Consider the following 27,684-nt stretch of genomic DNA (forward strand, 5'->3'; position numbering starts at 1 on the left):
TTCATATCATGATCACTAGAAATCCTCCTATGGTTAACTATATCATAAGGGAATTTTTATATTGTTTGTAGTAATTTATTTAATGAGTGTATAGGTCTTCTCAAATAATTTAAATATTAAAAATTATAATTGAAACATTTATAATCAACCTCAGATATCTCACCAGTATGTTATAAAAAGTTTATATGATTAACGAATCAGGTAGGGCGTGGTGTGGGCACTTCATAAGAACCTCTTTGAATCTCCCCCAAAATTCATATATGAAATAATCATCAAACTGGGTAAAAGTTTTATTATCATTCCTAAGTTTTTTATTTCAAATGATATAAAATATTTAGCTAAAAATTTTTGGACAGGATTGGTCCAAAATACTATAAATCTTAGTGCTAAAGAGTTTAACCACATCTAAGCTGCCTCTAAGGGGGGAATCAAAATAACCCGAGTCTGACAACATCATTAGAGACTCAATTGTATATAATGATTGCACATAGTTTTAAGAAGTTGTTATGTGAAGGTTTGGATCTTTAGTAGGGGATCCCTCAAACAAGTTCTTTTGGACAATCTAAATTATTACAGGTTCAAACTCAAAGGTGTTGGGCTAAAAGGTAGGGCTATTGAAACTCTGATATTTTTCTTCTACTAATGAGTTAGAAAAATCCTTATGGATCATGGGTGAACATTTTATTCTTGAGGGTTTACCATTTTGAGTAAAATCTTTGTTAGTTTTTTTATATTTTTCTAATTATTTAGCTTTTCTTTTTAATTTTAGGGTCAAAACACACTAAATTAGTAGAACTTGTCATACACATGCACACCTAGGACAAATAAGAAAGAGAACCTAAACTAACAGAAACATAAATATGAGAACACAATTCATTAAAATAGAATAAAACAAGAATGTGCGTAGAAAGAAAAAAAATCTAAATCTCACAAAGTATGGTTTTCTTTATTTTTATAACTCAGAAACAAATCATAACAAAGAATAGTAAAATAATAACACTACAAGTTTCAAACATAATTTACAAAGGTCAAATAAAATTCTTATAAAATGGAAATTTAATTTGTTCCCCTATAATCACACGAAAACTTGACGCCATGTTATTGTGGAGCTCATGCCAACCATGCAAATGTATATGCCGCTCAAGTAATATACATATTTGTATCCATCAATTGATTTCATAAGGAGCATATAAATTTCCAAAGTAGGTGATAGTTCTTTTTTTACTAGTCCTACATTTAATTTAAATTTTTCAATTTTTTGAATTTTTTTGAAAGTGATTAAACCTAATTTTTGCAAAGAGTTTAATCCTAAAAACTAAGATTAGGTTTTTTATCAAGTGAGCAGACCTCCCTTGAATTTGACATAGCAATCTAACCTTATCAATGTTGTTGACAACCATGAAATAATACTCCTTAGCCTCTTCTAAAGTCATAAGAAGCCTTGTGGTTTCATATGACAGTTTAGTTTCCTAAACATTGCAAAAATCCTCGTATTTCCATTTTTTCCTACGTGATTACACTACTCTAACAATAATATTTCTATTCTTCTAAAGTATTTTACATTAATGTAGTCGTTTCACTAGCTTAGTTCTATGGTACTATATCACAATATATTTTAATATTATAAGTGGCCAGTTCAGAAGTCAATTATGTGCAAATGTTAAAATATCAATGTGCTATAATTGATATATTAATCACAATATATGTATTACACTAACTTGCATAGATTATCAATTCCAAGGAGTGAGATATTTAGTTTCTACTCATTAAAAATTAATATAATGAGAAATACATTTCAGAACCAAAGCAATTGTAGTTTTGCATAATCCAAACAAGATAGTCCATTGAAATATATATATTTTTATAATGATTCCACTACGTTTACACCCACTCTGAATACACAATACACTGGATCACACTCTCTAACAATCGATATCAGTTAAGAGAATACTTGTTCATGCTCGCAACACTCTCACGAATTTCTTCTTTGAAGTGCTCTGACCACTCCCTCAATGATACCCTTCGCTCATTATTTGACTTTTTCTCACGTGTTCTTTGCCTTTTCCTATAGTGTCACACGTGGAATGAAAATAACTCTATTTAATTCTCTTATAAATGCATAGTAGGAACTGCTAAAACACATCATGAGGCGTCTGGACGCTTGGGCTTGTGAAAGACTGGTCCTTAGGTTTTTCTCCTTGGAGGCCTAGATGAATGCTAGGTTGTCGTGTGAAGAGAGTGCCTAGCTTGGGCAGTGACTTTCCCATTGGGCTTTTGAAATGAGGTGTATAAGTGTTAGTAATGAGGTGTCAAATTTCTTGCAACTATATTTTTGTCATGTGAGGAAGGAGTTGAGCACATAGGCGCCATAGTTGGGCATTGGGGAATCAATCTTAATGATTTCAAGAATTTAGGGATGACATTGAAGTGCCTAATAAGTTTTTAGCTTATGTGCTCCCTTCTTAATAACTTATGACTCGAAACCTACAAGTACACACAACAATAACATGAAAAGCACACATACGATATAAATAAAGAAGAAAACAAATGAAATGACATCAAACATTTCACACACATTACGTATCGTCACTAGAAATATCCTTGATGCTATGGGAATTCATAATTTTGATTGGCTTAAGTTTGTGCCAAAAATTATGGGTAGTTGAAAAAAATTTCAACCCTTGGGATCTAAAGTCCTGCTATTGGTCTGTGGGCCAAGAGTTTGTCATGCTCATAGAGGGCGAATTTATGTCAACACCGAATGTACCTTATTTGTTCCCAGTGTAAAATGTAGAATAAAAATTCACAATACCTTGTTGCTTCTCTAACCAAACCATATCACAATAATCTAAGGTCCCAACATTGTCATCCACAAACAGTTTGATTTTGCTTTCAATTTACTTGCATCCTTGTTGGAATAATCAAGATCCCCATCCTTATTCTTGAATCTCCCACATTCTCACATCTGAAGCGAAGAGCGAAGATTCTGGAGCATCCTAGCTTCTGTTGATGCTTCAACATTCTAATCATCATGTGTCATACTCATATTCTTTCAACTCGTGTTGCATATAGTGTTCAATACCATTTTCACATCCATAAAATCCCCCACCCTAAAAGGATTGCCCCCCAGATCCATGTCGTCTTAATTTGGCAAATCCACTTTACCATTATCAAGATTGGCCTTTGAGTTGCATGTTATAGATTCAAGAGCACTTTAGTTATTTTCTTCACCAGCCTCCATCTTCTTCATCCGATCCAAACCACCCCCCTCAACACAATCATTGCTCTCAACCACACCCTCATTCCTACTAATCACACTTGCCACCCACTCTTCTCATAAGGGTGAGCGCCCCACCATCCCAGACTTCTACTGACAAACCTATTTATAGTTGATGTGGTGATTACATGTCTTTAACTAATGAATATGAACATTCATGATAAAATGCATAAATTGTTTTGTTTGAATATTGTGGAGAAGCAAAAAGTCTAAATTTTTTTCATGGAAATTGATCAATATAGTAAAATAAAAACAACACAATGCACTATCAATTTACAAAAATATATTTTACATAATGACATAAGTATATTTTGCACAATGAGAAAATACTTCTAGAAACAAAAATACAAATCTCAAGAATGGATAGGAAGCTATGTGGCGAGAGTTGGGAGTCACCCAACCTTTGAGATTGACAATCATCACTCTGATGAATTACATGATTTGATTTAGATGGTTTCATGGTCTATAGGAGAGGAATATCTATGACAAGAGCGAAAAAACTTTATTGTGTTTACATGGAGAAAGCGAAAGCTCGCATGGGATGAACATAATGGACAAATAGGAAGCCAACTAGGGAATCAAGAGACACTCAACCTTTGAAATTGAGAGTTATTGCTATGATGATGAACAAGATTCAATGATTAAAATTCAATGCCTGTAGGGAGCACAATTAAAGGCAGTTGAGGAAAAATCTTAATCTGGTTGAAGAAAGTGGAAGCTTGTGTAAGATCGAGGAATAAAATGAGAATACACATTAAAAAAAAAACTTCACACTGGATTGAGAGAAAACTAGGAGCACACATGAGAATAATATAACAACATTCTTCACATCACAGACAATATGAAAATAATATATCGTAATAGTAGATAAGAGCTATTTAAAAGTTTTGGATGGTATCTCAATGGTAAGTTATTTAAATAAAGAATAAATAATTTTAAGTGACATGTATGTAAATCCCAAAGTAAAAACATAAATAAAAATGAGTTTTTATATATCAATCATCCAAAATATTCTATATAATATTTTAACAACATAATATTTAAAAATAATATTTTAATTATCTTCTTATTACAATTAAATTCTATCACTTTCATTACTCATTTGTGAATGAAATTTTTTAATGATCAAAATGTTATATTAAATATTTTGATTATCCCAAATTAAAAACCTCATATAAAAGATGCCTTTTTAACGGTTCACAGTCCCAGAGTTCGTCCAGGTCGCACCGGAAAATTTCCGCAACGCCACTTTGTTCGTGCATGGTCCTGAGAAGCCGGTTATTGTCGGAGCAGAGACTGGGAAGTAGCGAGGCCGCATATCAGAGCATCACCTCCGATTATCGGAAATGCCGCCGCCGGCACCCAACCTGCCAAAAACTTCCTCCCCTTCTCAGCCCTCAGGGTCAGCCCTAACTCTCATAATCTCTACAACGTCACTTTTCATTCGTCCAAAACTCTAACCTTTTCTCTTCTTCCAGGAAAAGCGAGGTCACCGACCTGAAGCTCCAACTCCGGCAGCTTGCCGGCAGCATCGCCCCTGGAGCGGACGATTCCCGGCGGGAGCTCTTCAAGAAGGTCATCTCGTTCATGACAATAGGGATCGACGTCTCCGCAGCATTCAGCGAGATGGTGATGTGCAGCGCTACATCGGACGTAGTCCTTAAGAAGATGTGCTACCTCTATGTTTGCAACTACGCCAGATCTAACCCGGATCTCGCCCTCCTCACTATCAACTTTCTCCAGAAGGATTGCCGCGACCAGGATCCTATGATCCGTGGCCTTGCTCTGCGCAGCCTCTGCTCCCTCCGGGTGGCCAATCTGGTCGAGTACCTTGTCTCCCCGCTGACGTCTGGTCTTAGGGACAGCAGCCCCTACGTACGGATGGTTGCTGCCATTGGGGTCCTCAAGCTCTATCACATTTCCCCCTCTACATGCCTCGATTCAGATTTCCCAGCCATGCTAAAGACTCTCATGCTCACTGACCCAGATGCACAGGTTAGGAAATGGAAACTGGAGTCTTAAGAGACGAGCAACATTTTGGCGCACGTCATTGTCTGGTTTAATGTTTTGCTGATTGTCAACTGTCAGGTGGTTGCGAATTGCCTGTCATCCTTGCAGGAGATATGGAGCCTGGAAGCTGGTAATTTAGAGACTGTGTCCCGTGAGAGAGAGGCTTTGCTTAGCAAGCAGGTTGTTTACTATCTTCTAAACAGGTTTGTACTTTTGATTTTTAAACTCAATATCTTCTAGATAAATTTACTTAGCAATTTTGAATAATGAAAAATTCGGTGCTAGACTTAATGATGCAAAGTTGCTCCCATGCAACACGCAACTATAAATTTAGTGTGTAACTTACTATTAGGATTGATGCCACTTCTATTACTGGAGTTAAAATAAAGAACTGTATATAGTGAGCTAATGCATGTGCATATATTTTCCAGTACAATAAGCTTTTAAATTTTAACCAGCATTTTCCTTTTAGCCGACCCATGCATCCTCTATGCTTTACCCCCCAAAGAGACAAACTTTAAAATTCCCTGATATGTATGTGCAGTTTGCCACTGAATATTAATAATCATGATAGTGTTGTTGCCAAGAAGATATATTATATGTGTGATTTTCGTTCTATAATAGTTGTTGCCCCTTCTATTGCTGGAGTGAAAATAAAGAACTGTATATAGTGAGCTAATTGCATGTACATATATTTTCCAGTACAATAAGCTTTTAAATTTCAACCTGCATTTTCCTTTTAGCCGACCCATGCATCCTTTATGTTTTACCCCCCAAAGAGACAAACTTTAAAACTCCCTGATATGTATATGCAGTTTGCCACTGAATATTAAGAATCATGATAGTGTTGTTGCCCAGAAGACATATTATATGTGTGATTTTCGTTCTATAATAGCTAAAAGAAAATAACAAAGAGCACAAAAGCGTTTGTTTTAGTATATTTAGCATCTTGAGATTTGATTTGATGGGCATTGAGGAGAAAAAAAGTCATGTGTTATCAATCGAGAGTAATATTATAACTAAATGTGGTTAAATGATCTCTATCATCACTAGCCTTTGCCAACTATTTAGGGTCAGGTTATGAATTTATTATATTCATTTGTTCCTATTGAATGTTATCTGGAGTATTAAAAGTATTCCTTGCAACTATTTTGAATAACTTCTATCTATATAGTTTAGTTACACCGTTGATATATATATTTTATTAATTCATCCTGTGGGTTCATTTTTTACTAATTTTTACACATGCCCAATTCATCGATTTTAGTAGTCTTAATATTGTTGTTAATAATTAATTTTTTATTTTTAATGTCACATTAATAAAATGTAAGTTGGGAAGTTTTAAAGGAAATGAAGTGTAAAAAATCAGAAAAGCCTAATGGTATTCCAATAGAAGTGTGAAAGTATTTTGGAGACTCGAGAATTTCTTGACGTACTAAATTTTGTAATATTATTTTTAAAACTAAAAAGATGTTTCAGGAATGGACGATTGGTATTTTTGTCCCTATATGCAAATTTTAGCGAAATTAAGTTAATGTGTCATACATCATAATTATGAGAGAGTAGTTGAATATAGGTTAAGACGTGATGTAAAAATTTCTCATAATTAGTTCAGATTTATGTCAGACAAGTCTACAATGAAAGCTATACATTTATTGAGAGATTGTTGGAGAAGTACATAGAGAGTAAGGAGGATTTACTTGTGATTTTTTTTATTTAAAAAAAAACTTATGATAAAAATTCAAGAGAAGTGCTTTGGAGAGTTCTAGAGAAGAAAGGTGTTGATATGACTTATGTTTAAAGATATGTATACTAGAGCTGTTACTTGTGTTCAAACAGAAGGGAGATTGACCAAGTATTTTCTTATTTCAGTTAGATTATATTAGGAATCAACTTTAAGCACATATCTTTTTGCTTTAGTTATCGATGTTCTTATTAGACATTGACAAGAGTGTGTACCTTAGTGTATGCTTTTCGCTGATGATTTCCTTCTAGTGAATAAGGCTTGAGAAATATTTCAAGAAAACTTGAATTATGGAGATCAACTTTAGAGTAAAGACCTTTGTTTGAGTAGACCTAAAACTGAATACATGGAATGTAATTTTACTAGTACTAAATCTAGTGGTGGGGTTGTAAAAATGGGCGATAAAGTATTAAAAGGAGTGAATTTTTTAGATAACCCAAGTATGTTGTTCAAAATGATGGTGATACAAATGGGGATGTTATTATAGAAATTCAGGTCGGATGGTTATAGTGGAGGAACACATTGGTCCTATTGTGTGATAGAAAGTACCGCTTAGACATAAAGGAAGATTTAATAAGATGGTGTTGAATCCTGCAATGTTTTATGGTGCAAAATATTGGCCTATAAAAGTGAAGCATAAAACTAAATGTTCCTGAGATGAGAATGCTTAGGTGGACGAGTGGCTTTACACTTAGATACAAAATGAGAAACAAATATATCCATGAATGGGTTGTTGTAGCTCCAATGATAGGCAAGATTAGAAAGTTGTCTAAGATGGTTTTGTCACATTAAACGTCGACCATCTGCTGACTCAATTAGCAAAGTAGATGTTTTAGATTTAACTTATGTTAAGAAAGGTAGAGATAGACCTAAAAAGATTTGGCATGTTATATAAAAAATGATCTTAATTTATTAGAATTAAATAAAAATATGACACTCAATAGGACACAATGAAGAAAAATGATTCATGTAGTTGACCCACTTAGTGGGATAAAAGGCTTATTTTTGTTGTTGTACCTTTAATTCATATTAAACTTATATTCTCTTTGATATAATTATTCTTTAATTTATTTTTTTTAGTTTTGCTAGATATTCATCTTAACATTCTCATTTCTGTTATAGTTAGATCTCAATGATTTTTACATAACTCAGCATTTGGATGCCCACATTATTACTGACCCGATTATAGTTTTGTTAAATTTATTATTGAGACTCCATTATATCCTCTTGTCACACAAAACTCTTGAGCCACTTCTCTATTTAACCATCAAAACATAATTTAGAAAATTATATTCTCATATATGTCCCAATGCTTTTGTATGATAGATTCAAGCTATGTAGATCAAGCACATCTGGGTATCACCTTATGCTATAGTAATACTACAAAATAACTATTAATACCACACCACTAAAATTACATATTATATATTCAAAATTTATTCTATTAATTTGAATGCCTCATTTTTGTAGACATCTCTTTTGTTTTATTTTTCATCTATTTCAATGGCTTCCTAAATAATTAAATATATATTATCTACAATATATATATATATATATATATCAAAGCTCTTCATTTTGAGTTTTCTTTGTATGCATTCTCATAAGCAATGTAAAAGAATATGGTTGCAGTTGTAATTCTTGAAGTGAAACTATTGTAATTGAAAATTTTTAGATCATTTCACAACTACTTCTAATTCTAGTTATTTTACAATTATTTTACATCATATTAGTCCTCAAAATTTAATTGAAATTATTTATTTGCCAAGTTACTTTGATATCCCAAATCTCAATAGGTTTTTCATTTGGACCTAAAATTTTACCTTTATGCATCATTTCAAACTAAATTCACTTCACCTTTTTGGATTGACAAATATACACTTTACTGTATTATTTATTAAGCTATTTGAAAATAATTTCTTCTTTAAAACTGTCATTTAGTAATTTCTCAAAATAATATTATGGACAGAGATCTGGAGTTCCTAAACTATATGGAATGATCAAGGGATGATTTGATATTTGTAGGATAAACAACGAAGGAGGGAAAAGTGATGGGAGATGAAATCCGATGCAATTGGTGGCTGTACAACAGCTTGCTAGCAGAAAAACTATTGGTAAGTTGTGGAGCCGGTAGCGTAAGAGATCGTTGGACATCCAAAGGAGATTACTACTTCGATCCAATTTGTTTAAAATCACAACATTTAAAAGAGAAGGATAGAACACTCCAAAAAGGGTAATAATTGATCAATTGTCTCCAAATCACATGAATCAAAACAAAAGGTATCTCATTCAAGGAATTACAACATATATATTGGTTCTATGCAAATTAGTACTTATAGAAATCAAACTAAAGTAATTAGAAAGCCTTGAAGTTGGTTTATCCAGACCATAGGGGCTGAAAATGGTGAATATCTATCAATAGCGGGATATCATGAAACTTTTTCAATAAGTGTTGCATTATGTTTGGTATCCACTCCTCATACTTAAGTCTTCGTATACCACGAATTCTAGTTCTATTGGTATTTCTCTCAAGGCCTGCAAAATGGTTGCTGGTGGCATTATAGTTTCAAATTTTGTATGAACTTTCATTATCTTGGACTCCTTCCATGATAAGAGTATGATGTGCTTCCCATATGTGATGAAAGAATGTGTTTCTCTATCCATAATCACATATAAGATGATCTTACTACTGACAATCATCTATTGATACCAAATTATACAATACGTGATCCTACTTATCTCCAATTGAGAACTCCATGAGGCATTTTGTAAACTATGATCTCATTCTCTTTCTTCAATCAATATGGGGAATAAGGCTATATGGGAAGGCTCAACTTTTTTGTCATTTGGATAGACACCCCATTCTCATAATTGTCTACGTCCATCATAAAGTTGTACACATTTCATTTCAAAATGTAACAAGTATGAAAGATGTTGTGGCAGTGTTACTATTGTTCTCTTATTGGCTCAGTATGAAGTTTCATTCAAATAATTGACATATTTTTTTTTTAGCTGGAAATTGATACTCCCCTTTGACATCGTCATTTTCTTGTGTCTCCTATGTCATTGTCCATTTCTTCTATTGTTTTCCACTTAATGAAAGAAATCACTCTCCTATTTGGGTAATCAGATGTAATGTGTCAAAAATCTTGGCACTTGAACACTTTTAGGATAGAAATGATTTGGGAGGCTAGTGGAATCCACATTTTCTTCATCCTAGGCTGATGTCTTCTCATGGTGGGCTGGCTGGGGTCTCAATGGGCATGCTCTTGCTGCCTGATCCTGAGGTCAAGCACTATATGTAAGGTGTGGTAGTTCCCTAGTGTCAATGTTATTTCTCCACTTTCAAAACTAGGGTTTGTACATCAAGTATGGACTAATAAAATTTTAGCTGCACCAAATTGCTAATAAATGACTTCAATCCTCTAAGATACCTTATCATTGTGGGCTCTTTTGACTACACAAACTTTCATTTTTACATGAGTTGATCAAATTTGACAGTCTACTCCATAGTGGAATAGTTCTAGTGTAGGCTGTGGAGTTTTAAGAACATGACTTGCCGGTAATGAGAGAGAAGATATTTGGCTGCATTTCTCTTTTTATCTTAGGCCATGTAATGATTTTTTGTTCACTTCCTGTTGTTGAAGATGCTTCAAATTCTCCCACCATAATGTTGCATTCTTTTCGAGCTTAATGCATGCCAATTTCACTTGCTTCTCTTGGGGAACATCTTTATACTAAAAAATATATTCCATTGTTTATAGTCACTCAATGAATTCATGCGGATCTAGATGTTCGTCAAAATCTAGCAAGTTGATATTCATCCTAAAGTTATTGTTCATCCTCTTGTGTTCAATGCCAAATTGTTGGGGTTTTGGTTCTTCGCTGCTTAAAATTTTCTTATGGAAATGGTTGACTTCTTTCTCTTGATCTGGTGATTCACCATTATAATTATAAATGACCTCTTTCGGTTGTCTTCTCTCAAAGACAACAAGTTTTGGTTGCTGTTGAAGAATCTACCTTTACAGGTCCTATATTGTGTTCTCTTCGATACCACTTTATATGTTTCTTCTCGATGGCATGATATCCCTTTTCTCCCGGCTGAGGTTTCATATTAAAAAAAGATGGTGGTTTAGGTTAAAGTTATGGATGGAAAGTGTAGGGATGATCGTGTTGGGAATATTAGGCTAGGTTACATGGATTTTAGGTTTAAGAGTCGGAAAATAAAAAAAAATCCATAATTTTTAGGGTTTAACTTGCTTTGATACCAAATGACACCAATCTAGGGTTCTTTGACGGTGTGGAAATATCAAGTGATGGGTTAGGATATTAGTAGAATAGGAAACGAAGGAGAGATAAGTGTTGACGTCTGAAATCTTGCACAATTTGCGGCTGGACAATAGCTTGGTAGCAGGAAAACCATTGTTAGGTTGTGTGTAATTGACGACATAGGAGATCATTATACGTCTGGGGAGAGTTCACCACATTGATCCAATTAGGCTACAGTCTAACCATCTGAAAGTGACAAAGATACATTACTTTGACTATGGGAAAAATAAACAACAATAGTATCCAAATAACATAAATCAAAGCAAAAGTGTCTCAAACTAGGAATTACGATATATTTATAGGTTCCAAGCAAATTAACCCAAATAGAAATCTAATTAAACTAAGCATGAATCCTTGAATGTGGTTCGATTAGCCATGGGGGATAAAAAAAGTGAACTGATCCTTCAATTGGGCTAGTACTCCCACTTTTGTGAGCTTCGCTTCTGCGGAAGGCGGGCGTGATCCGCTTCTCGCAAACAGGCACTTGCGTCAATTATCTTTTCTTGATGGTTTTATATTTAACTAATTTTTTATTATTTCACTTCTAATGCATCCAACTTGATTAAATCTGCAACATCGTTTATCTATTATCTTAGTTATTTATGTTTATTTCTCTCCTTTCTTAGCATCAAGCCATGTTTCATTTAACTTTAATTTGCATAAATTTCTTCTTCTTTAGATATATTTGGCTTCAGTTCTTGTATTCTCAGAAGCTCTACAATGATCATGTAATTTTACTTTGTAGCAATTTGAACCGTTTGGCATAGCACATTGATTAGGTGCTGTAAAACTTCTAAATCATTTATTATGTGTCATGGAAATTAGGTAGTTGGAAGCTCTCTTTGTGTATAAAATGTTGGATATTTTAAATGTGCAACGTCTATTTTACCCATAACTATTGAATGATTAGGGTAATTTTATCTTTCCTTGCACTATCAGAGATCAGTTTATTGGAAATCGTTATGTTAGTTTTTTTTTCTTAATTTAACATCTCAAATAACACTTTTCGTAATAATATCTTTAACTAATAATTTCAATTGAACTAAGTTATGAATTTTGATGATCTATATAGTATGTTTAATATGATATATAAAATGGCTAACATTAAGGGATAAGATCTGTTGGCTTTGATAAAGTTAGATGCATTGAAAGTGAAATAAAGAGAATCTTGGCTAAACATGAGGCATAAATGAAAGACGAAAAATACTATTTTAAGAGATTATTTAATGTGATAGTTAAGAAAGAAATTATTTTGGAAGATAATAACAAATAATATGAAGTATATTATGAATTGATCCAAAAGTGAAGTTCATTTATCTAAAATTATTCATTATATTAGGTCTATTTGAGATACCAATTGAGATTTTGATAATTATATGGGATGGTTGAGTTGTTTTTTTTATTGAATTTATAAGTAGAATTTTGAAGTCTTAGATGATGCCAATGATTGCAAGTGAAGCATTTTGATGTCAATTTTAAATAAAAAAAATAATTTTCAAGATTATGGTAATCATAGAGGAATCAAAATTATGAGCCATATAATGAAGCTACAGGATAGTGGAATAGAAGCTTAGACAAATTATATCAATTTTAAAGAATTAATTTCGTTTCATGCTAGAAGGATCTACTATTTATATATTTTTTTGTTAAATAATTTAATGAAAAGTCAGAAAAAAATCTTCGTATAATTTTTATTAATCTTAAGATATCATATGATTGAGCATCATAAATTGATTTGATGTATTTTAAACTAAAATGCGTGTCAATTATACGTTTGTGTTATTAAAGATATGTATAGAAAATCATTTCTCTTAAAAAAAAAAAGTTATTAAGTGACTCAAGTGTTTACAATTACTATAGATATATATCAAAGATCAATATTGAATCTGTCTTTTTATATTGATGACGAAGGTACTTTGAAAGTATATCTTAAAGCAAGGCACCTTGGCTGTAATATTTGACAAAATGATAGAGTTAGTGAGAAATCATAATAGCAGTGGAAATATTTTGAAGATAGTATCCTTTAAATTAGTGAAATAAAGAAATAGCTTATGCTATGTAATTTTTAATTTGCATGATATTAATAATTCTCATTTTATGATATTAGAAATCAATTGGTATCTATGTATACTAGGTTTAAATATCTTTGTTCTATTTTACATGAGAGTATCTTAGATTCCTTTTGAGATTTTGATAATTATATGGGATATTATAGTGATTTTTTAAAATAAATTTTAAAATAAAATTTTGAAGACTAAGAAGATGGCAAATGATTGCAAGAAAAGCATCTTGATATCAATTTCAAATAACAAATATAATTTTCAAGATGATGGTAATTATAAAGGAATCAAAATTATGAGCCATATAATAAAGCAGCAGGATGGTGGAACAGAGGCTTAGAGAAATTATATCAATTTTAAGGAATTAATTTTGTTTAATGCTAGAAGGCTCCACTATTTTTGGTTAAATAATTTAATGAAAAATCATAGAAAAAAATCTTCATATAATTTTTTTTAATCTAATGATATCATATGATTGAGTATCGCGTGAGTTGATTTGATGTGTTTTAAAACTAAAATGTGTCAATGATATATTAGTGTTATTAACGATATGTATAGAAAAGCATTAACTCTTATAAAAAAGTTATTGAGTGACTCTAGAGTTTACAGTTATTGTAGATTTAGGTCGAAGATCAATATTGAATCTGTGCCCCTTTATATTGATGATGAAGGTACTTATAAATGATATATTAAAGCAAGATGCCTTGGTTATAATTTTTTTTGCAAAATGATAGAGTTATTGAGAAATCAGAATAGTTGTGGAAATATTTTGAAGATAGTATCTTTAAAATTAGTGAAATAAATACAGCATATTTTATGTAATTTAGTAGGCATAGTATTAGTAATTCTCATTGATATCTTTATATATTAGGTTTAAATATCTTTGATCTATTTTACTTGAGAATAAAGATGCAGATGAGGATATGTTGAGGGTTAATAGAGAAGTACCCATGGAGTTTCATGTGATAAGATAATATTATAGAGACTTTAAAACATATTTTATAAAAGCCCAATTAAACCAACAATATTATATGGATTTAATATTATATGGATTTGAATGTTAGATCATAATTTATTAATCTCTATATTGACTGTGACATCCTAAAAATAGAATGATAGATGCGTGCCAAAATAAGGATTAAATAATGAAATTTTAAAAGAACTGTTGGAATGGCATCTAATGAAGAGAAGTTTACTAGACATAGTCTTAGTTTGGACATGTATAATAAAAGTTAGAAAAGGCGACTGATAGACGAATAGTTAAAATTACTACCCAGTATTATGAAGAAAAAAATTGGTAAACCAAAGATAGTGGCTAGAAGTTGTAGAATATAATTTTTAAATAATATGTCAACATCTAGACCACACTTAACATGAATGAATGAAAAGTGAGGATTCTTTATGAGGGCCTCAAATAGTTGGGTTAAGCCAATGATGGTGATGATGATCTCAAACAAGCAGATTTGATCCCCACTTGCCTAAACCAATTTACTACCCCTAATATTTTTAAATTTGCACGTACAGAGTTATTTGATTAAATTCTTCTTTTATTCCAAAAGTTCTGCTGCTTTTTGTTATTCAAATTTATATCAGTAAATTTATACGAATTTTTTCTTATGCCATTTTATACTTGCAGGATCAGGGAGTTCAATGAATGGGCACAGTGCCTGGTACTTGAATTAGCCTCTAAATATCTACCATCTGATAGTAGTGAGATATTTGACATAATGAACCTTCTGGAGGATAGACTTCAACATGCAAATAGTGCAGTTGTCTTGGCCACAATAAAAGTGTTTTTGTATCTGACGATGTCCATGACAGATGTTCATCAACAGGTTCGTATGCTCACATATTACCTCAGGGATATGTTAACATGAACTGGTTTTGTTGTTAATGCAGGTTCAAGTACCTGGCCGATTGCTTATTCTGTTAATTTGAAACTTTTGATTTAAAACCTTTGTCAATATTTTTGAAGAAATTGTTTATATTTTACGCTCATGAGATAAAAGCATGAAGGCTATATCAAATTCAATTTTATTGATCCATTGGCTTTTAGAAACTTCCAGAATATTCTAGTAGTTTTTGGAAGCGTCCATGAGACCAAGATGGCTTTGAGAATTTCCCGTGATAACCTTTAGGAGGACACAAATTTTTTTTAATGCTTTGACCTCTTTCCAATAGGTGAGCACAAAATTTGAAGCCCAATTACAAGCTTGTAGGGATATCCCATACATGATTATCCTTCAAATTTTATGTTTCCCTGAAATATGTAGAGGGAACATTGTTACACAAAACAAAGGACTTAGATTATCTTATGAATAAAATAATTCATTTTGTTCTTTCTTATTCATCAGCGAAATTACCAGTTTAGATGGTTTTTAATCTATCAATTGATTGCTTTCTTTAATTCTTGATTTTTTCCATTGAAGGTAGGAATTATCTATTTTTTTTCTTTTATTTGTCTAATACTTCATTCAACCAGATTTAATTACAGACTATTTTTTACATCAAAATTCATAATATGTTTCTCATCTCTCTCTTTTTTTTGCCTATAGCCAGTTAACCTTCTCTTTTTTTTTTTCTTTCTACTCGATCAAACTCTCTATTCCTTTTCTATCTCTTCCCAAAAGGTCATTGGGATTGATGTACCCTTTCATGTGAATAACAGGAATCTAAATATCTTGTAAAGAAGGATAATACAAGGAGAAATCGTTCAACTTTTTTAGATTGGTTCCTTGTAAACAACTCCCTTTTTGGTAATAGTTCCTTTTGTTTGCTGGGTTTTAAGCAGACTTTGATCAGCAGCACCTACATAACCTTAGTATTTTTGTGAAACCTCCTTGCTATCAAGAAGATAGCCCTCTCTTGTTTTCTTTGATATATACCATATCATTGTCTCGAGAGGATTGAGCTATATCCTCTTTAGATTACATTTCAATTTATTTTAATGTTCATCTTATGTCACTATGTTCAAAATCAGAAGCCTTTATTGATGATCCATTTTTTGAGGAGACGTAAGGTTAATCTTGCTCAGTGAATTTAAATAATAATTTTGAATTAGTGTATGGTTCCATCATATAAGATGATTATAAATTTTATTAATCACGGTTAAAATTAGAAGCATAATTCATAATCTTGTTAAGTCTAAATAGTTAGCAACAATAAAAGGAAAAATTAAAGAACAAAGAACTAAGAGTTTGGCATATGAGAGTGAGGAGTGATTATGGCTCTTAAAAGGAGGGTGGTGATGGTTGGGGTGTGCTGGGTGGGCTTAAATTGGGTGTTTTAAAAATTATTATCTTTAGTATAAAATTAATAAAAGTAAAAATAAATAATTTTAATTAAGACCTAATCACCCACAATATGAGAATATTAAGTGAACATATGCTAGAAATGAAAAAGAATAAGTGACAAAAAGCACAATACTTTTTATGCGATTTGATTAAACCACAAAATGGTCTACATCGGCTTTTAGCCAACATTTAGCTAGGATTTAACTATTATTACAAAGTTCTAGAACAATATACTCATTCTCTTAAAAGGGCGATTACAACAATACTATACTCTCCTACACTGGGCTAGTATAACTCCAAGCTATAACACTGCAATTAATTTAGCCAAGTGCTTAGGAAAACAAAATAAAAAACAACTCTAAACTAGACAAATTGAATATATCAATTTCTTACATAACTACAACTCAAATTGATGATTTTATGAATAATTTAAGTTACCACCATACAATCTAATAAAGGTTGCAATAAAAAAAAAAAAAAGATTAAGATTTCATTTGTTTATTATAATTTTATATGAAGAATAAATACACTTGCAATAAAAAATAGGTTTATAAAAAAATGATTTTAGCTTAGTGAGTTTATCCAAAAAAATTGCATCAACACAATGTAATTTAAAAATTTAATTGTATACAATATGTAACTTTTATTTGAAACAAAATAAAATTTTATTTTAACAAAACCAATTTTAGATTTTGATAAACTCAAACTCAGGTTTCTTCAAAGTACTTTTAAATTTTGACAAAAATAAAATCTGATTTTTGTAGTTATAAAATGTCTTGCAACAGGAAGCAAAATTAAAATTTGTGTCAGAAATTTCAGCAATAGTGAATTTTAATATTAGCAGAATCACTCTATATTTTGGGAAAGACAATCTTGATTTAAATAAATGTGAACTTGGGCTAACCAATATCATGAAAAAACTTAAAACTATGTAAAATCAAATTTTAATAAATGCTTCTCTAAATTTCAACAAAGACAAACAAAAATTTCATCAAAAATAAAACTTTGCTTTTACCTAGACAAGGATTATTTCAACAAAGATAATTTCAGAATTTGATAAATTTTCAGAAAAATGCACTATTAATTTCGGTACTTATAAATTTAATAAAATGAAATATTTACAGATAAATAAATCTTACAAAATGATTTGAAGAAATATTATTTAACCAAAGTTGATGTAACTGATATGAAAATTTACCACTAAAAGACTTGGTTTCAATTAAAAAATTCTTGTAAAATGACTTTAGCAATTATGATTTCAAGAGATCTATTTCACTGAACAATATAATGTGATTTTAGTAAAATAAATTTCAACATGCCCACTTACCCATAACATAGTGTTTGAGGGTGTAGTTTCCTACTGTGAGGTCATGGGTTCGAAATGTGCATATCACTTAAGGCCAACTTATTAAAAAAAATTCGCATTCACGCCTTAAGTTTTAAATATAATTTTATTAAATTTGTTATGTAATTTTACGTGGTTGAAATATGATTTCAAATAAATTTTAAAAGAGTGATATTAACACAAATAATACAGTAGGGGTGTAAATGAACCGAACACAAACGAACAGAACTTGTATTCGTGCTTGGTTCGTTTGAAATTTAGTTTGTTTGAAATAAGTTCGTGTTCGAAATTGTTCGTGAATTCACTTTTCGTGGCTGCTTCTTAACAAACGAGCCGAACACGAGTTGTTCGCGAACGATGAGCCAGTTTGACGTCCCTAATATTAATATATATAAATAATATATTATATTAATTATATAACTTATATTATATAAATATATAATATCTATATCAATATATTACTAATATAGTATATTAATATATTATTATTATTTTTAAAATATCATAAATTTTTATATATAATTTATTTTAAATTATTTTATATTTCAAAAAATAACGATTCGAACACAAACTCATTGACGAACCGAACACGAACTGTTCGCAAACAACGAGCTTTTTTGACAGCCATATAATACAGTTATATGAAGATTGAAATTAAAAATTCTTGTGATAAAATTGTTCGCAAATATTGATGAAAATTATCTTTGTAATATATAAAATTAATAAAAATATATTAAAGGAATTTCTTAGAAATATTTTGCAAACTTCAATGCTTGCAAGTTTTCTTAAGCCGTGTACTCTGAATTTGAAAGTTTCTGCCTAAATTAAAGAAATAATTTATGAAATTTGTTTTGAGAAAGATAGAAAATTAAGAAAGTTTTTTTGGAAGAGCGAGGCTTAGGATTTTGGTAGAGAATGATAGCAGCCAAGAGGGAGATCATGAAGGAATTTTTTTTTTTACCAAAATTCAACCAAGTATATTTTGGGACTAAGTTTAATTAATTCCATATCAGCTTTAGTAATTTAGAAAATACACTAATGAAGAGAGGAAATTTTTGAATTCATAACTTATTTGAATTAAACAATCTTTTGGGAAGAAATTATTATCAAATTTAGCCGCGTGATTAATAAAAAAAAATATGAATGCAAATCAAGCTTTATTTGGTTGGTAGGCATGAATTAATTAGATTAAATGATTATAATTTTATGTAAATTTATTAATCTTATTAGTCTTGTTTGATTAACATTATGACATAATATTATAAATGTAGTAACAATTTGGTTGATAATAATTAATTCAACCATTTAATTTAAGAAAATGTGGCAAGGTTAAATCATAGGCAGCTATATTAATATGTGTATAAAAATTAATAATATAAATTATTTGACATGAAATAATTATATAAAATTTTAACCCAAATATGAGTAATTTAAGGTAAAAATTTAGAAATAATTCAATCATGCAATTTTAAAAAATATAAATAAGAGTAGTTCAACTTTATGTAGAAATTACATGTACAATAGTAAAAAGTTAAAACATAATAATAATAAAATTGAAACTGTATAAGCTGGTATTTTTGGCCAATTAATTCAATTTCTGAGCTTATTGGCAAATTGTACAAGATACATTCTATGTATCTCTAGAACCCATCAAAACTAAAATTTTCTTGAAAAGAATTGTACGAAATACTGTTTGACTTATTTTAACTTATTTGAATTGAAGGTCTACCTGAAATACTTACGCGCGTGCGCACGCGCACGCACACACAAATAGATAAGGTTGCACACAGAAAGTTTGTTATCATGAAATCAAATAGTGAGATATGTATAAATGTATACTCAATATTTGCTAAACTAAGGAAGGCTATGACTTGAAGAAAAGGGATGTTCCTCCCACTACTATCTCTCTTTATTTGCCTTTGGCAGAGAGTTACATAACCTTGCTATGCTTATGATATTCTAATTGCTAGTCATAAGATGCTCTAGATGTTATTTTGTTAACATATTAGATTATTGTCTATTATCTTCAAATTCTAATTCAATTATGACTGTGGAACTTAACTCCATTGTATCCAAAGCTCGCTCGCAAATCTAGTTCCATCCTTATTGTCCTCTCTATTAGCATATATAGTCATTGATCCCAAGGAGAAATAAAGGTTATGTAATTGTATCCCTTAGCCTTGATAAGAATGTCATTTTTGTTCTGCATTATAAATAAGCTTCTGTTCATATCTCCATAATATTGCAAACTCTATCTCATTATGTTATATATCGATTTCCTTGCACCAATTTCATAAATCTATTCTGCATTTTGTTTTCATAGAAAGTCGTACAAACCAATCCTTAAAAATCTCTACAAAATTCTCCCAACCATCTGGACATTAGTTTGGCTTCTGAACTTATCTGGTAATGCCTTCTCTGCAATCGCTCTGTTTTTCCATCCAATGAAAAAAGTCATTAGTGATATGTCACTTTTTTCCCTAGAACAAAACACATCATTTAATATCTTTTTGAAGCGTGATAGCCAATTTTCTACTTCAATTTGCTTTTTAGCTTCATTAAATGGTGGTAACTGCATACTTTAAAACAATATCAGATATTTTTCCATTGAGATGCTGCTATTATTTGTCATTGGAATGAGACCATGAAGTTATTTTAATTGTTTCATTCCTAGCATCATATGAGTGAGAGCATTTGTATCAACAACATTTTGTAATTTTTTTTTGACGTCCTTTTTTTCTGATAAATTATCGGCTTGGGATATGTGAACAATTTCACCTATTTGGAATCAAAATAATTCTAATTTAATATTTTTAAACTTCTTTGATCATTCTAGTAACCATTCTTATTATGATTATTATTTCTTAAGTAAAGCCAATTCTCGTTGTTACTACTTTTGTCACAACCTGAAAGGTGCTTCTCCATATCCATTTTTTTATTATCTAATAAAATAATCTATTACATCTTCCAAATTTTAAAGAGCTGTTCAAGTTAATTTTTGGTTCACATTCAACTATTTATAAATTATCTTGGATACAAATTATTCAATAAGACCACTATATATATATATATATATCCAAGCTCGACAGCTGCGCCACGACTAACCCAGCTTGACAACTCCCTCCTACGTCTGCGTCGTTTCTGCCTTATTTGTTTCAACGCCGACAGTTGCATATCGCACGTTCGCCTCTCCCTGCTTCCGCGTTCTTGGGACTTTGCAGTAGGAGGCGCCGACAACTTTGCTTTCTTTCGCACCTCGCCGTGATGATATCAGAATCTTCTAGCAGGTCTCTTTTTCTTCTGAACCTGACAACGCCTCCTTTGCCGACATGGTGGGTAATCCTCAGGTGGAGTCGGCGATTGTCTTCCCCTCAAGCTATAAGGATTGTCGTGATGGTACAGATAATTGTCATTTTGTTAAGAAGGCAAGTAAGAAACGTGGAAAAACAACACCATTTTTTCTGACTTAGAAATTTCAACATTGTGAGAAATTCAAGTTCACTCTCATTGAAAAATTTCAGTGGGGGCACCCACATATGGAAGTTATCAAAAAGAGTGTTGATGATCTCAAACTAGTAGACAAGCGAAAAGTGAGACTCATGGATGAGAGATATGTGTTGATTCAATTAACCGTGGCTGAAGACTACACACGGATTTTCTCCAAAAAAATATCTTAATATAGTAGACAAGTCAATGAAATTACTCAAGTGGTCTCCTGATTTTGACCCAAATCATGAAACTCTCACTATATTGGTATGGTTTAGTCTACCTGGTCTCAAGCTGCATTTTTTTAATCATCAGGTTCTCTACTCTATTTGGATCATACTTAGGGACCCTATGAAGCTAGATCTACCCACTTTCAATATATCCAAACCTTCTATTGTCATAATACTTGTGGAAATGAATATTACTTTACCTAATATTACTGAAGTCTGGCTCGACACAACTCATAATGGATATTGGCAACGAATCGTCATGAACCACAAATCTTCTTATTGTACCCATTGTAAGATGTTTGAGCATACCCTTGATAAATGCCACAAGCTTCATCCTAATTTGGAATCTAAAGTTCAAGTGAATAAGGAGTGGTCAAACCCCACTGCTCTGGACATCTCTGCTCTTCCTGGGGAGGAAACTACCACAAGATAGGATTTGGTGACTGATCTAATTGCTCCTGTGGACCACTTTGACAATATTGTTACTGTTTTTGTGATTGATGTGATGCTGGATGACTCTGCTGGGCAACCTACACATTCAAACCCTATTGAAAACTATACCGAAGGATCCTTACCTACAAAGGATAGTGTTCGGATGGATAATCAGGAGAACATTGCAGCTCCCTATTTTCAGGAAGTATTCGGTTTAGAGGCGATAACTCATACTTCACATATGCTAGAAAATATTGTGGGTACAACAATTGAGAATCCTTCTGCTACAGCTCTTTCACCTCATCCGAATGATCAATCTTCGGATGAGGAATGTCAGATTTACACTTTCAGGAGGAAGAAGAAGAATGAAGATCTACTTGAGCTAAGAAATCTAATGTATAATACTTTGGTTACTTCGGGTAATGGTACGCACCTCTCTAATTTGTTAGCTGACCCCCTTTCGAGAATTAGAGCAGAGGCAAGATTAAATTGAGTCGTCCCTAATTACTTCCGCGCCCTGATAGTTTGGGTCTTTTTTTATTTTATATGTACGCTCCCTTTTTTTAGTTTTTTTGTGTGCGGTGTACCGTGTGAGTTGGGTGCCTTCTTTTGGGTCCACTCATACCACCTATCTGTATCATTTTCTCTTTAATAATATATATATATATATTTGTGTGCGTGCCCGCGCGCTTGTGTTATTTAATATTTTTTCTCATTTGTGTCTCTTATCTTAAAAATAAATTTTCTTTTAATTCAAAGTTTTTTTTTTTGAAAGTGATTATTAAGCAATGGATTGAGTGATATTACAACTTAGTAGTTAATTACAATTTTATATTATACTAATTTCAATAATAGATATAACATGCATTCATGTCATCATAAATAAGCATTAATCTCATTTTTAACATGGTTTGAAATATTCATGATTGTAAGCTCTTTAAGAGTAGAAAAAAGAATTTATTCTTTAGTAAAATCTATAAATAAACTAATCGCATCATGATATTTTATAAAATACACCACTCACAAATAAATCCTATATTATTCATGCTACTTTAGGTACATCTATTTTATTTTTTATCTTCAATCCTTGTTTTATTTTACGTATGTGTGCATTCACATCTATAATTTGTACAGTAAGGAGGCAGCTCTATTCAACATGCATTTAGATTTTACTTCATTATTTATTTTATTCATATTATCTTATATATATTATTGAAGTTTTTAAAAACACAAGCTTTAAAAGTACATTTTATCTTACATTTATTACAACATAAAGATTTTTATACAGGAAAAATAAAATATTCATTTAATTATATACTGATAACTGTAATACTATTCACTTTGCATATAGTGGAGCATGTCGCTTATTATATCAAATTTGAAGAATCATAAATTTTGCCATAATATAAAAATGTATCTACCTATCTTAGAATCACCTTATAATCTTGATTTTATGAGAATTTGATTGGATTTTCTTAAACATGAATACCCACTTCAAGCTTTATTCAATCTATGGACTAATTATTGTGATAAGTTTATTTGGATAAAGCTAAACATTCTAAAGATCTACATTTTATGTTAGCCAATTCATCTAGTTGCTCTCTTAAAGTTATTGTTCTATTTATATTATTCTCTTTATTAGATTATATAATCATAACACAATGCATACACGTACACACATACATACACATACATACATACACATACATACATACAGATATATATATATTTTTTGAGAGTCTAATGCTAATATATTAAAAATGAATGGGTCTAGAATGGTACCCACCCACACGGTACAACACAAACAAAAAAGTAAAGATGCATGTAATACAAAAAAAAAAGTCAAAACCACCATTAGGGATGACTCAATTTAGTCATGTCTCTGCCTCTAGTTCTAGGAAGGGAGCTAGCTAGCAAATTGGTGAGTTGCGTGTCATTACCCGAAATAACCAATGTGTCATCCATTAGATTTTCTAGCTCAAGTAGGTCACCATTATTCTTCTTCCTCCTGGGTGTGTAAACCTGTCATTCCTCGTCCAAAGACTGACTCATCTGATCAGTATGTTGGTCAACAGATTGACGGACATATATAAGTTGTTGAATCCCTTGCGTCTAACTAACAATAACGACTTGCTCGTTTAGATGAGGTGGTAGAACTACAGTAAAAGGATTGTCAACCGTTGTAACCACATTAGGTTCTAGTGTAAGTAAAGTATGAAAGTAAAGTATGAATTGTCTAAAGTATGAATTGTCGCCTTTGTATTGGATACTTTCTGGGAATGAGGAGCTGCAAGGTTCTCCTGATTATCGGTCCGAATATTTTTCTTAGTATTGTTTTCAATAATGTTTGAAGGTGTAGGTTGCTCAACAAAGCCATCCGACAACACATCAATCGTAGAAACAGAAACAGTATTACCAGGAGGGGGGTTTCCAGGGGCAATTAAATCAGACCACAATTTCTGTCTTGTGGTAATTTCCTCCACATGTGTGGCCAATGTGTCCAAAACTGTGGGGTTAAACCCATCCTTATTCACTTAGGCTGTAAATTTCAAGTTATGATGGAGCCTGTGACATTTGTCAAGGATATGTCTAAACATCTTACAGTGGGTACAATAGAAAGGTCTATGTATCATGACAATTTGTTGTCAATATCATTATGTGTTGTGCCCAGTCAGACTTCTGTAATATCAGGTAAAGTGATATCCCGTTCCACAAGTATTCTGACAACAAAAAGTCTGATTAGATTGAAGATAGGTAGATAATACTTCATATGATCCCCAAGTATGGCCCTAATAGAGTAAAGAACCTGATGATTAAAAAAATGCAACTTGAGTCCAATTAAACTAAACCATACTGGTACAGTGGGAGGTTCAAGGTTTGGGTCAAAATCAAGAGACCATTTGAGTAACTTCATTGATTTTCCTACAATGTTAAGATATTTTTTTGAGAAAACTCGAGCGTAGTCTTCAATCATGGCTAACTAAATTAACACATTTCTCATCAAAGAGACCCACTTTCCACTTAACTATAAGTTTGAGGTCATCAAAACTCTTTCTTATTACATCTATAGGTGGGTGTCTCCACTGAAATTTTCCAATAAGTGCGAATTTGAATTTCTCAGTCAATGTTGAAATTTCTAAATCAGAGAAAAAGAGCGTTGTTCCCACCTTTTCTACTTGTCTTCTTAAGAAAAGGGCAATCACTAGTACATTACTTATAGCTTTAGGGGAAGCCTACAGTCGACTCCACCAGGTGATTACCCATCACGTGGGCGAAGGAGAATTTGCTAGGTTCAAAGGAGGGAGCTCACTCATCCACCAGGGAGAAAGTCCACCTGCAATGAGAGAGAAAAGAGAGAGAGTTGTTTTGCGGCTTTGTCTAGAGGAGAGGAGAGGAGCCATAACTGCGAGCCGCTGTTAGGGCTGTCGAGTCGTGCGAAGGAGGGGAATCGGAGGAGACGAGATCTGTTGTGTCTGAGTGCGTTAGTGGGAGAGGAGGAGGAAGTTGCAAAAACCGAGCCAGAGAACAAAGTTATGAAGCCATAGAAGACGAACCGCAATCAGCGCTACAGCCCGTCCTCAGCGAGGAGCGCATATATGTAGTATACATATATATCTACACTTATATAGATATGCATTTAGGCATGCATCTATATATAAATATCTATTTACACGCGAACACACACATATTTATGTGTAGAAAAGATACGGATATGTGTATGAGTGGGCCCAGAAAAAGACACCATCCCCACACGGTACAACACACAAAAATTTCAAAAAAAGAAAAGATCAATGTGAGCCCCAAAAAAACCAAAACCGTCAAATCGCAGAAACAAGTAGTTAGGGACGACCCAATTTAGTCATGCCTCTAGTTCTAAGAAGGGAGTCGGCTAACAAATTGATGAGTTGCGTGTCATTACTCAAAGTAATCAATGTAACATTCATTAAATTCTTGAGCTCGAGTAGGCTTCATTCTTCTTCTTCCTCCTGGATGTGTAAATCTGCTTCCTCTTTCGAAGTTGGCTCATCTAATATATATGTTGTGTGTGTATATATATGATACCAAATATTAATCCAACCGTAAATCGGAGACAAATATCATTGCTCTAAAGAAACCATATTACAATTAGAAATCAAAAGCTATTAGAAACACAATTACAACAATATCTGGTTACGACTGGGCAGGATGGTCTGGGGATAGCAGTGGTGTTGGTGCTGTAGAGGTTAGAGAGGGTAAGGTTTAGATAGCTGGAAGATGAAGTAAAGTTGTGGGTGTCTGATGGCTAGGACAGGGAATGACGACTCTACGGGCCTAGCGGTAGGGCTAGCAAACAAGGGAAGGAGTTGTGGTTGGACTAGGAATAGGTTGAGAAGGGGCTGCTGGGACAGGGAATAGGGCTAGAAGGGGGCAGCGGTTAGATCAGGAAACAAGGAAGAAGTGGGTTGCGGCTGGATAGCTGCTGGCCGACGACTATCGGTAGGTAGGGGAAGCGTTGGAGGGGAAATCGAAAGGGGGAAAGTCACTACCTCAGAGCAAGATATAACTTGAATACCACCACTCCTCAAATATAACCCTAGCAAGGGCAAGAAGTCTATAGGCAGAAATCTGAAACAAACATAACCTAACAAACATGTATATTAATAGAAGATAGCTAGGCGTGAAACAAAAAGGAGGGGGAAGGTTTGGGCGACACTTCTTTCGCCTGCTAGGCTGACCCTATCTCACTGCCCTAACCGGTTCAGTTGGACTAGCCCCGCACTAGTCTCCCGAGGTTTGGGTGCATCAACTTTATCCGTCGAAGCTTCTGGATCTTGGTAATATGACATCAGGTCCACGACATTGAACTTGACTGACACATTGTAGTCCTTCAAAGGTTGATCTCATAGGCATTATCATGAGTATTCTGAAATGTCCGTCTACTCTTGTCTTTGGTTTTTCCTATGCTCCTGCTGGGAATCTTTCTTTCTTAAGTCAGATCCACACTAAGTCTCATTCTTTAAATGTCATCTTTTTCCCTGTCTTGTTCGCTTGTGCTTAGTACTTGTGATTCTGCTTATTGATCTCTTTCTGCTTTCTCGTGGAGTTTCTAAATCCCGTGCACCCGTTCCTCTGCATCCTCACCAATCTCTGATGTCAGCAGGAGCGTAACAGTTCCGATGGAGTGGCGGGTTGCGCTAATACACGACCTCAAATGGAGTGTTGCTCGTGGTCTGGCTTATGAATCTATTATATGCAAACTAGGCCTGAGTGAGAATTAAATCCCACTACTTGATATCCTTCAAAGGCCGATCTTATAGGCATTATCATGAGTATTTTGAAAGGTCTGTCCACTCTTTCGTTGAGTTTTTCGTGTGCTCCTGCTGAGAATCTTTCTTTCTTAAGCTGGATCCACACTAAGTTTCCTTCTTTAAAAGTCACATTTTTCCTTGTTTTGTTCGCCTGTGCTTGGTAATTGGGATTCTGCTCTTTGATCTCTTTCCC

The 27,684-nt window shown here is 32.7% G+C and overlaps 1 protein-coding gene across 1 annotated transcript in view; it reads left to right on the plus strand.

Annotated features, from left to right (window-relative positions):
* The first annotated feature begins 4,483 nt into the window (after positions 1-4,483).
* LOC110039179 (beta-adaptin-like protein A) overlaps positions 4,484-27,684 on the plus strand; it is a 47,202-nt gene continuing 24,001 nt past the window's right edge. The window contains exons 1-4 of the mRNA XM_020744158.1: positions 4,484-4,679; positions 4,756-5,272; positions 5,366-5,490; positions 15,054-15,252. Of these exons, the coding sequence (XP_020599817.1) occupies positions 4,624-4,679; positions 4,756-5,272; positions 5,366-5,490; positions 15,054-15,252 (897 nt within the window). The 5' untranslated portion in view covers positions 4,484-4,623. The remainder of the gene's footprint in view (positions 4,680-4,755; positions 5,273-5,365; positions 5,491-15,053; positions 15,253-27,684) is intronic.

Source organism: Phalaenopsis equestris, unplaced genomic scaffold, assembly GCF_001263595.1.
Source record: "Phalaenopsis equestris unplaced genomic scaffold, ASM126359v1 Scaffold235621, whole genome shotgun sequence".
Lineage (NCBI taxonomy): Eukaryota > Viridiplantae > Streptophyta > Magnoliopsida > Asparagales > Orchidaceae > Phalaenopsis > Phalaenopsis equestris.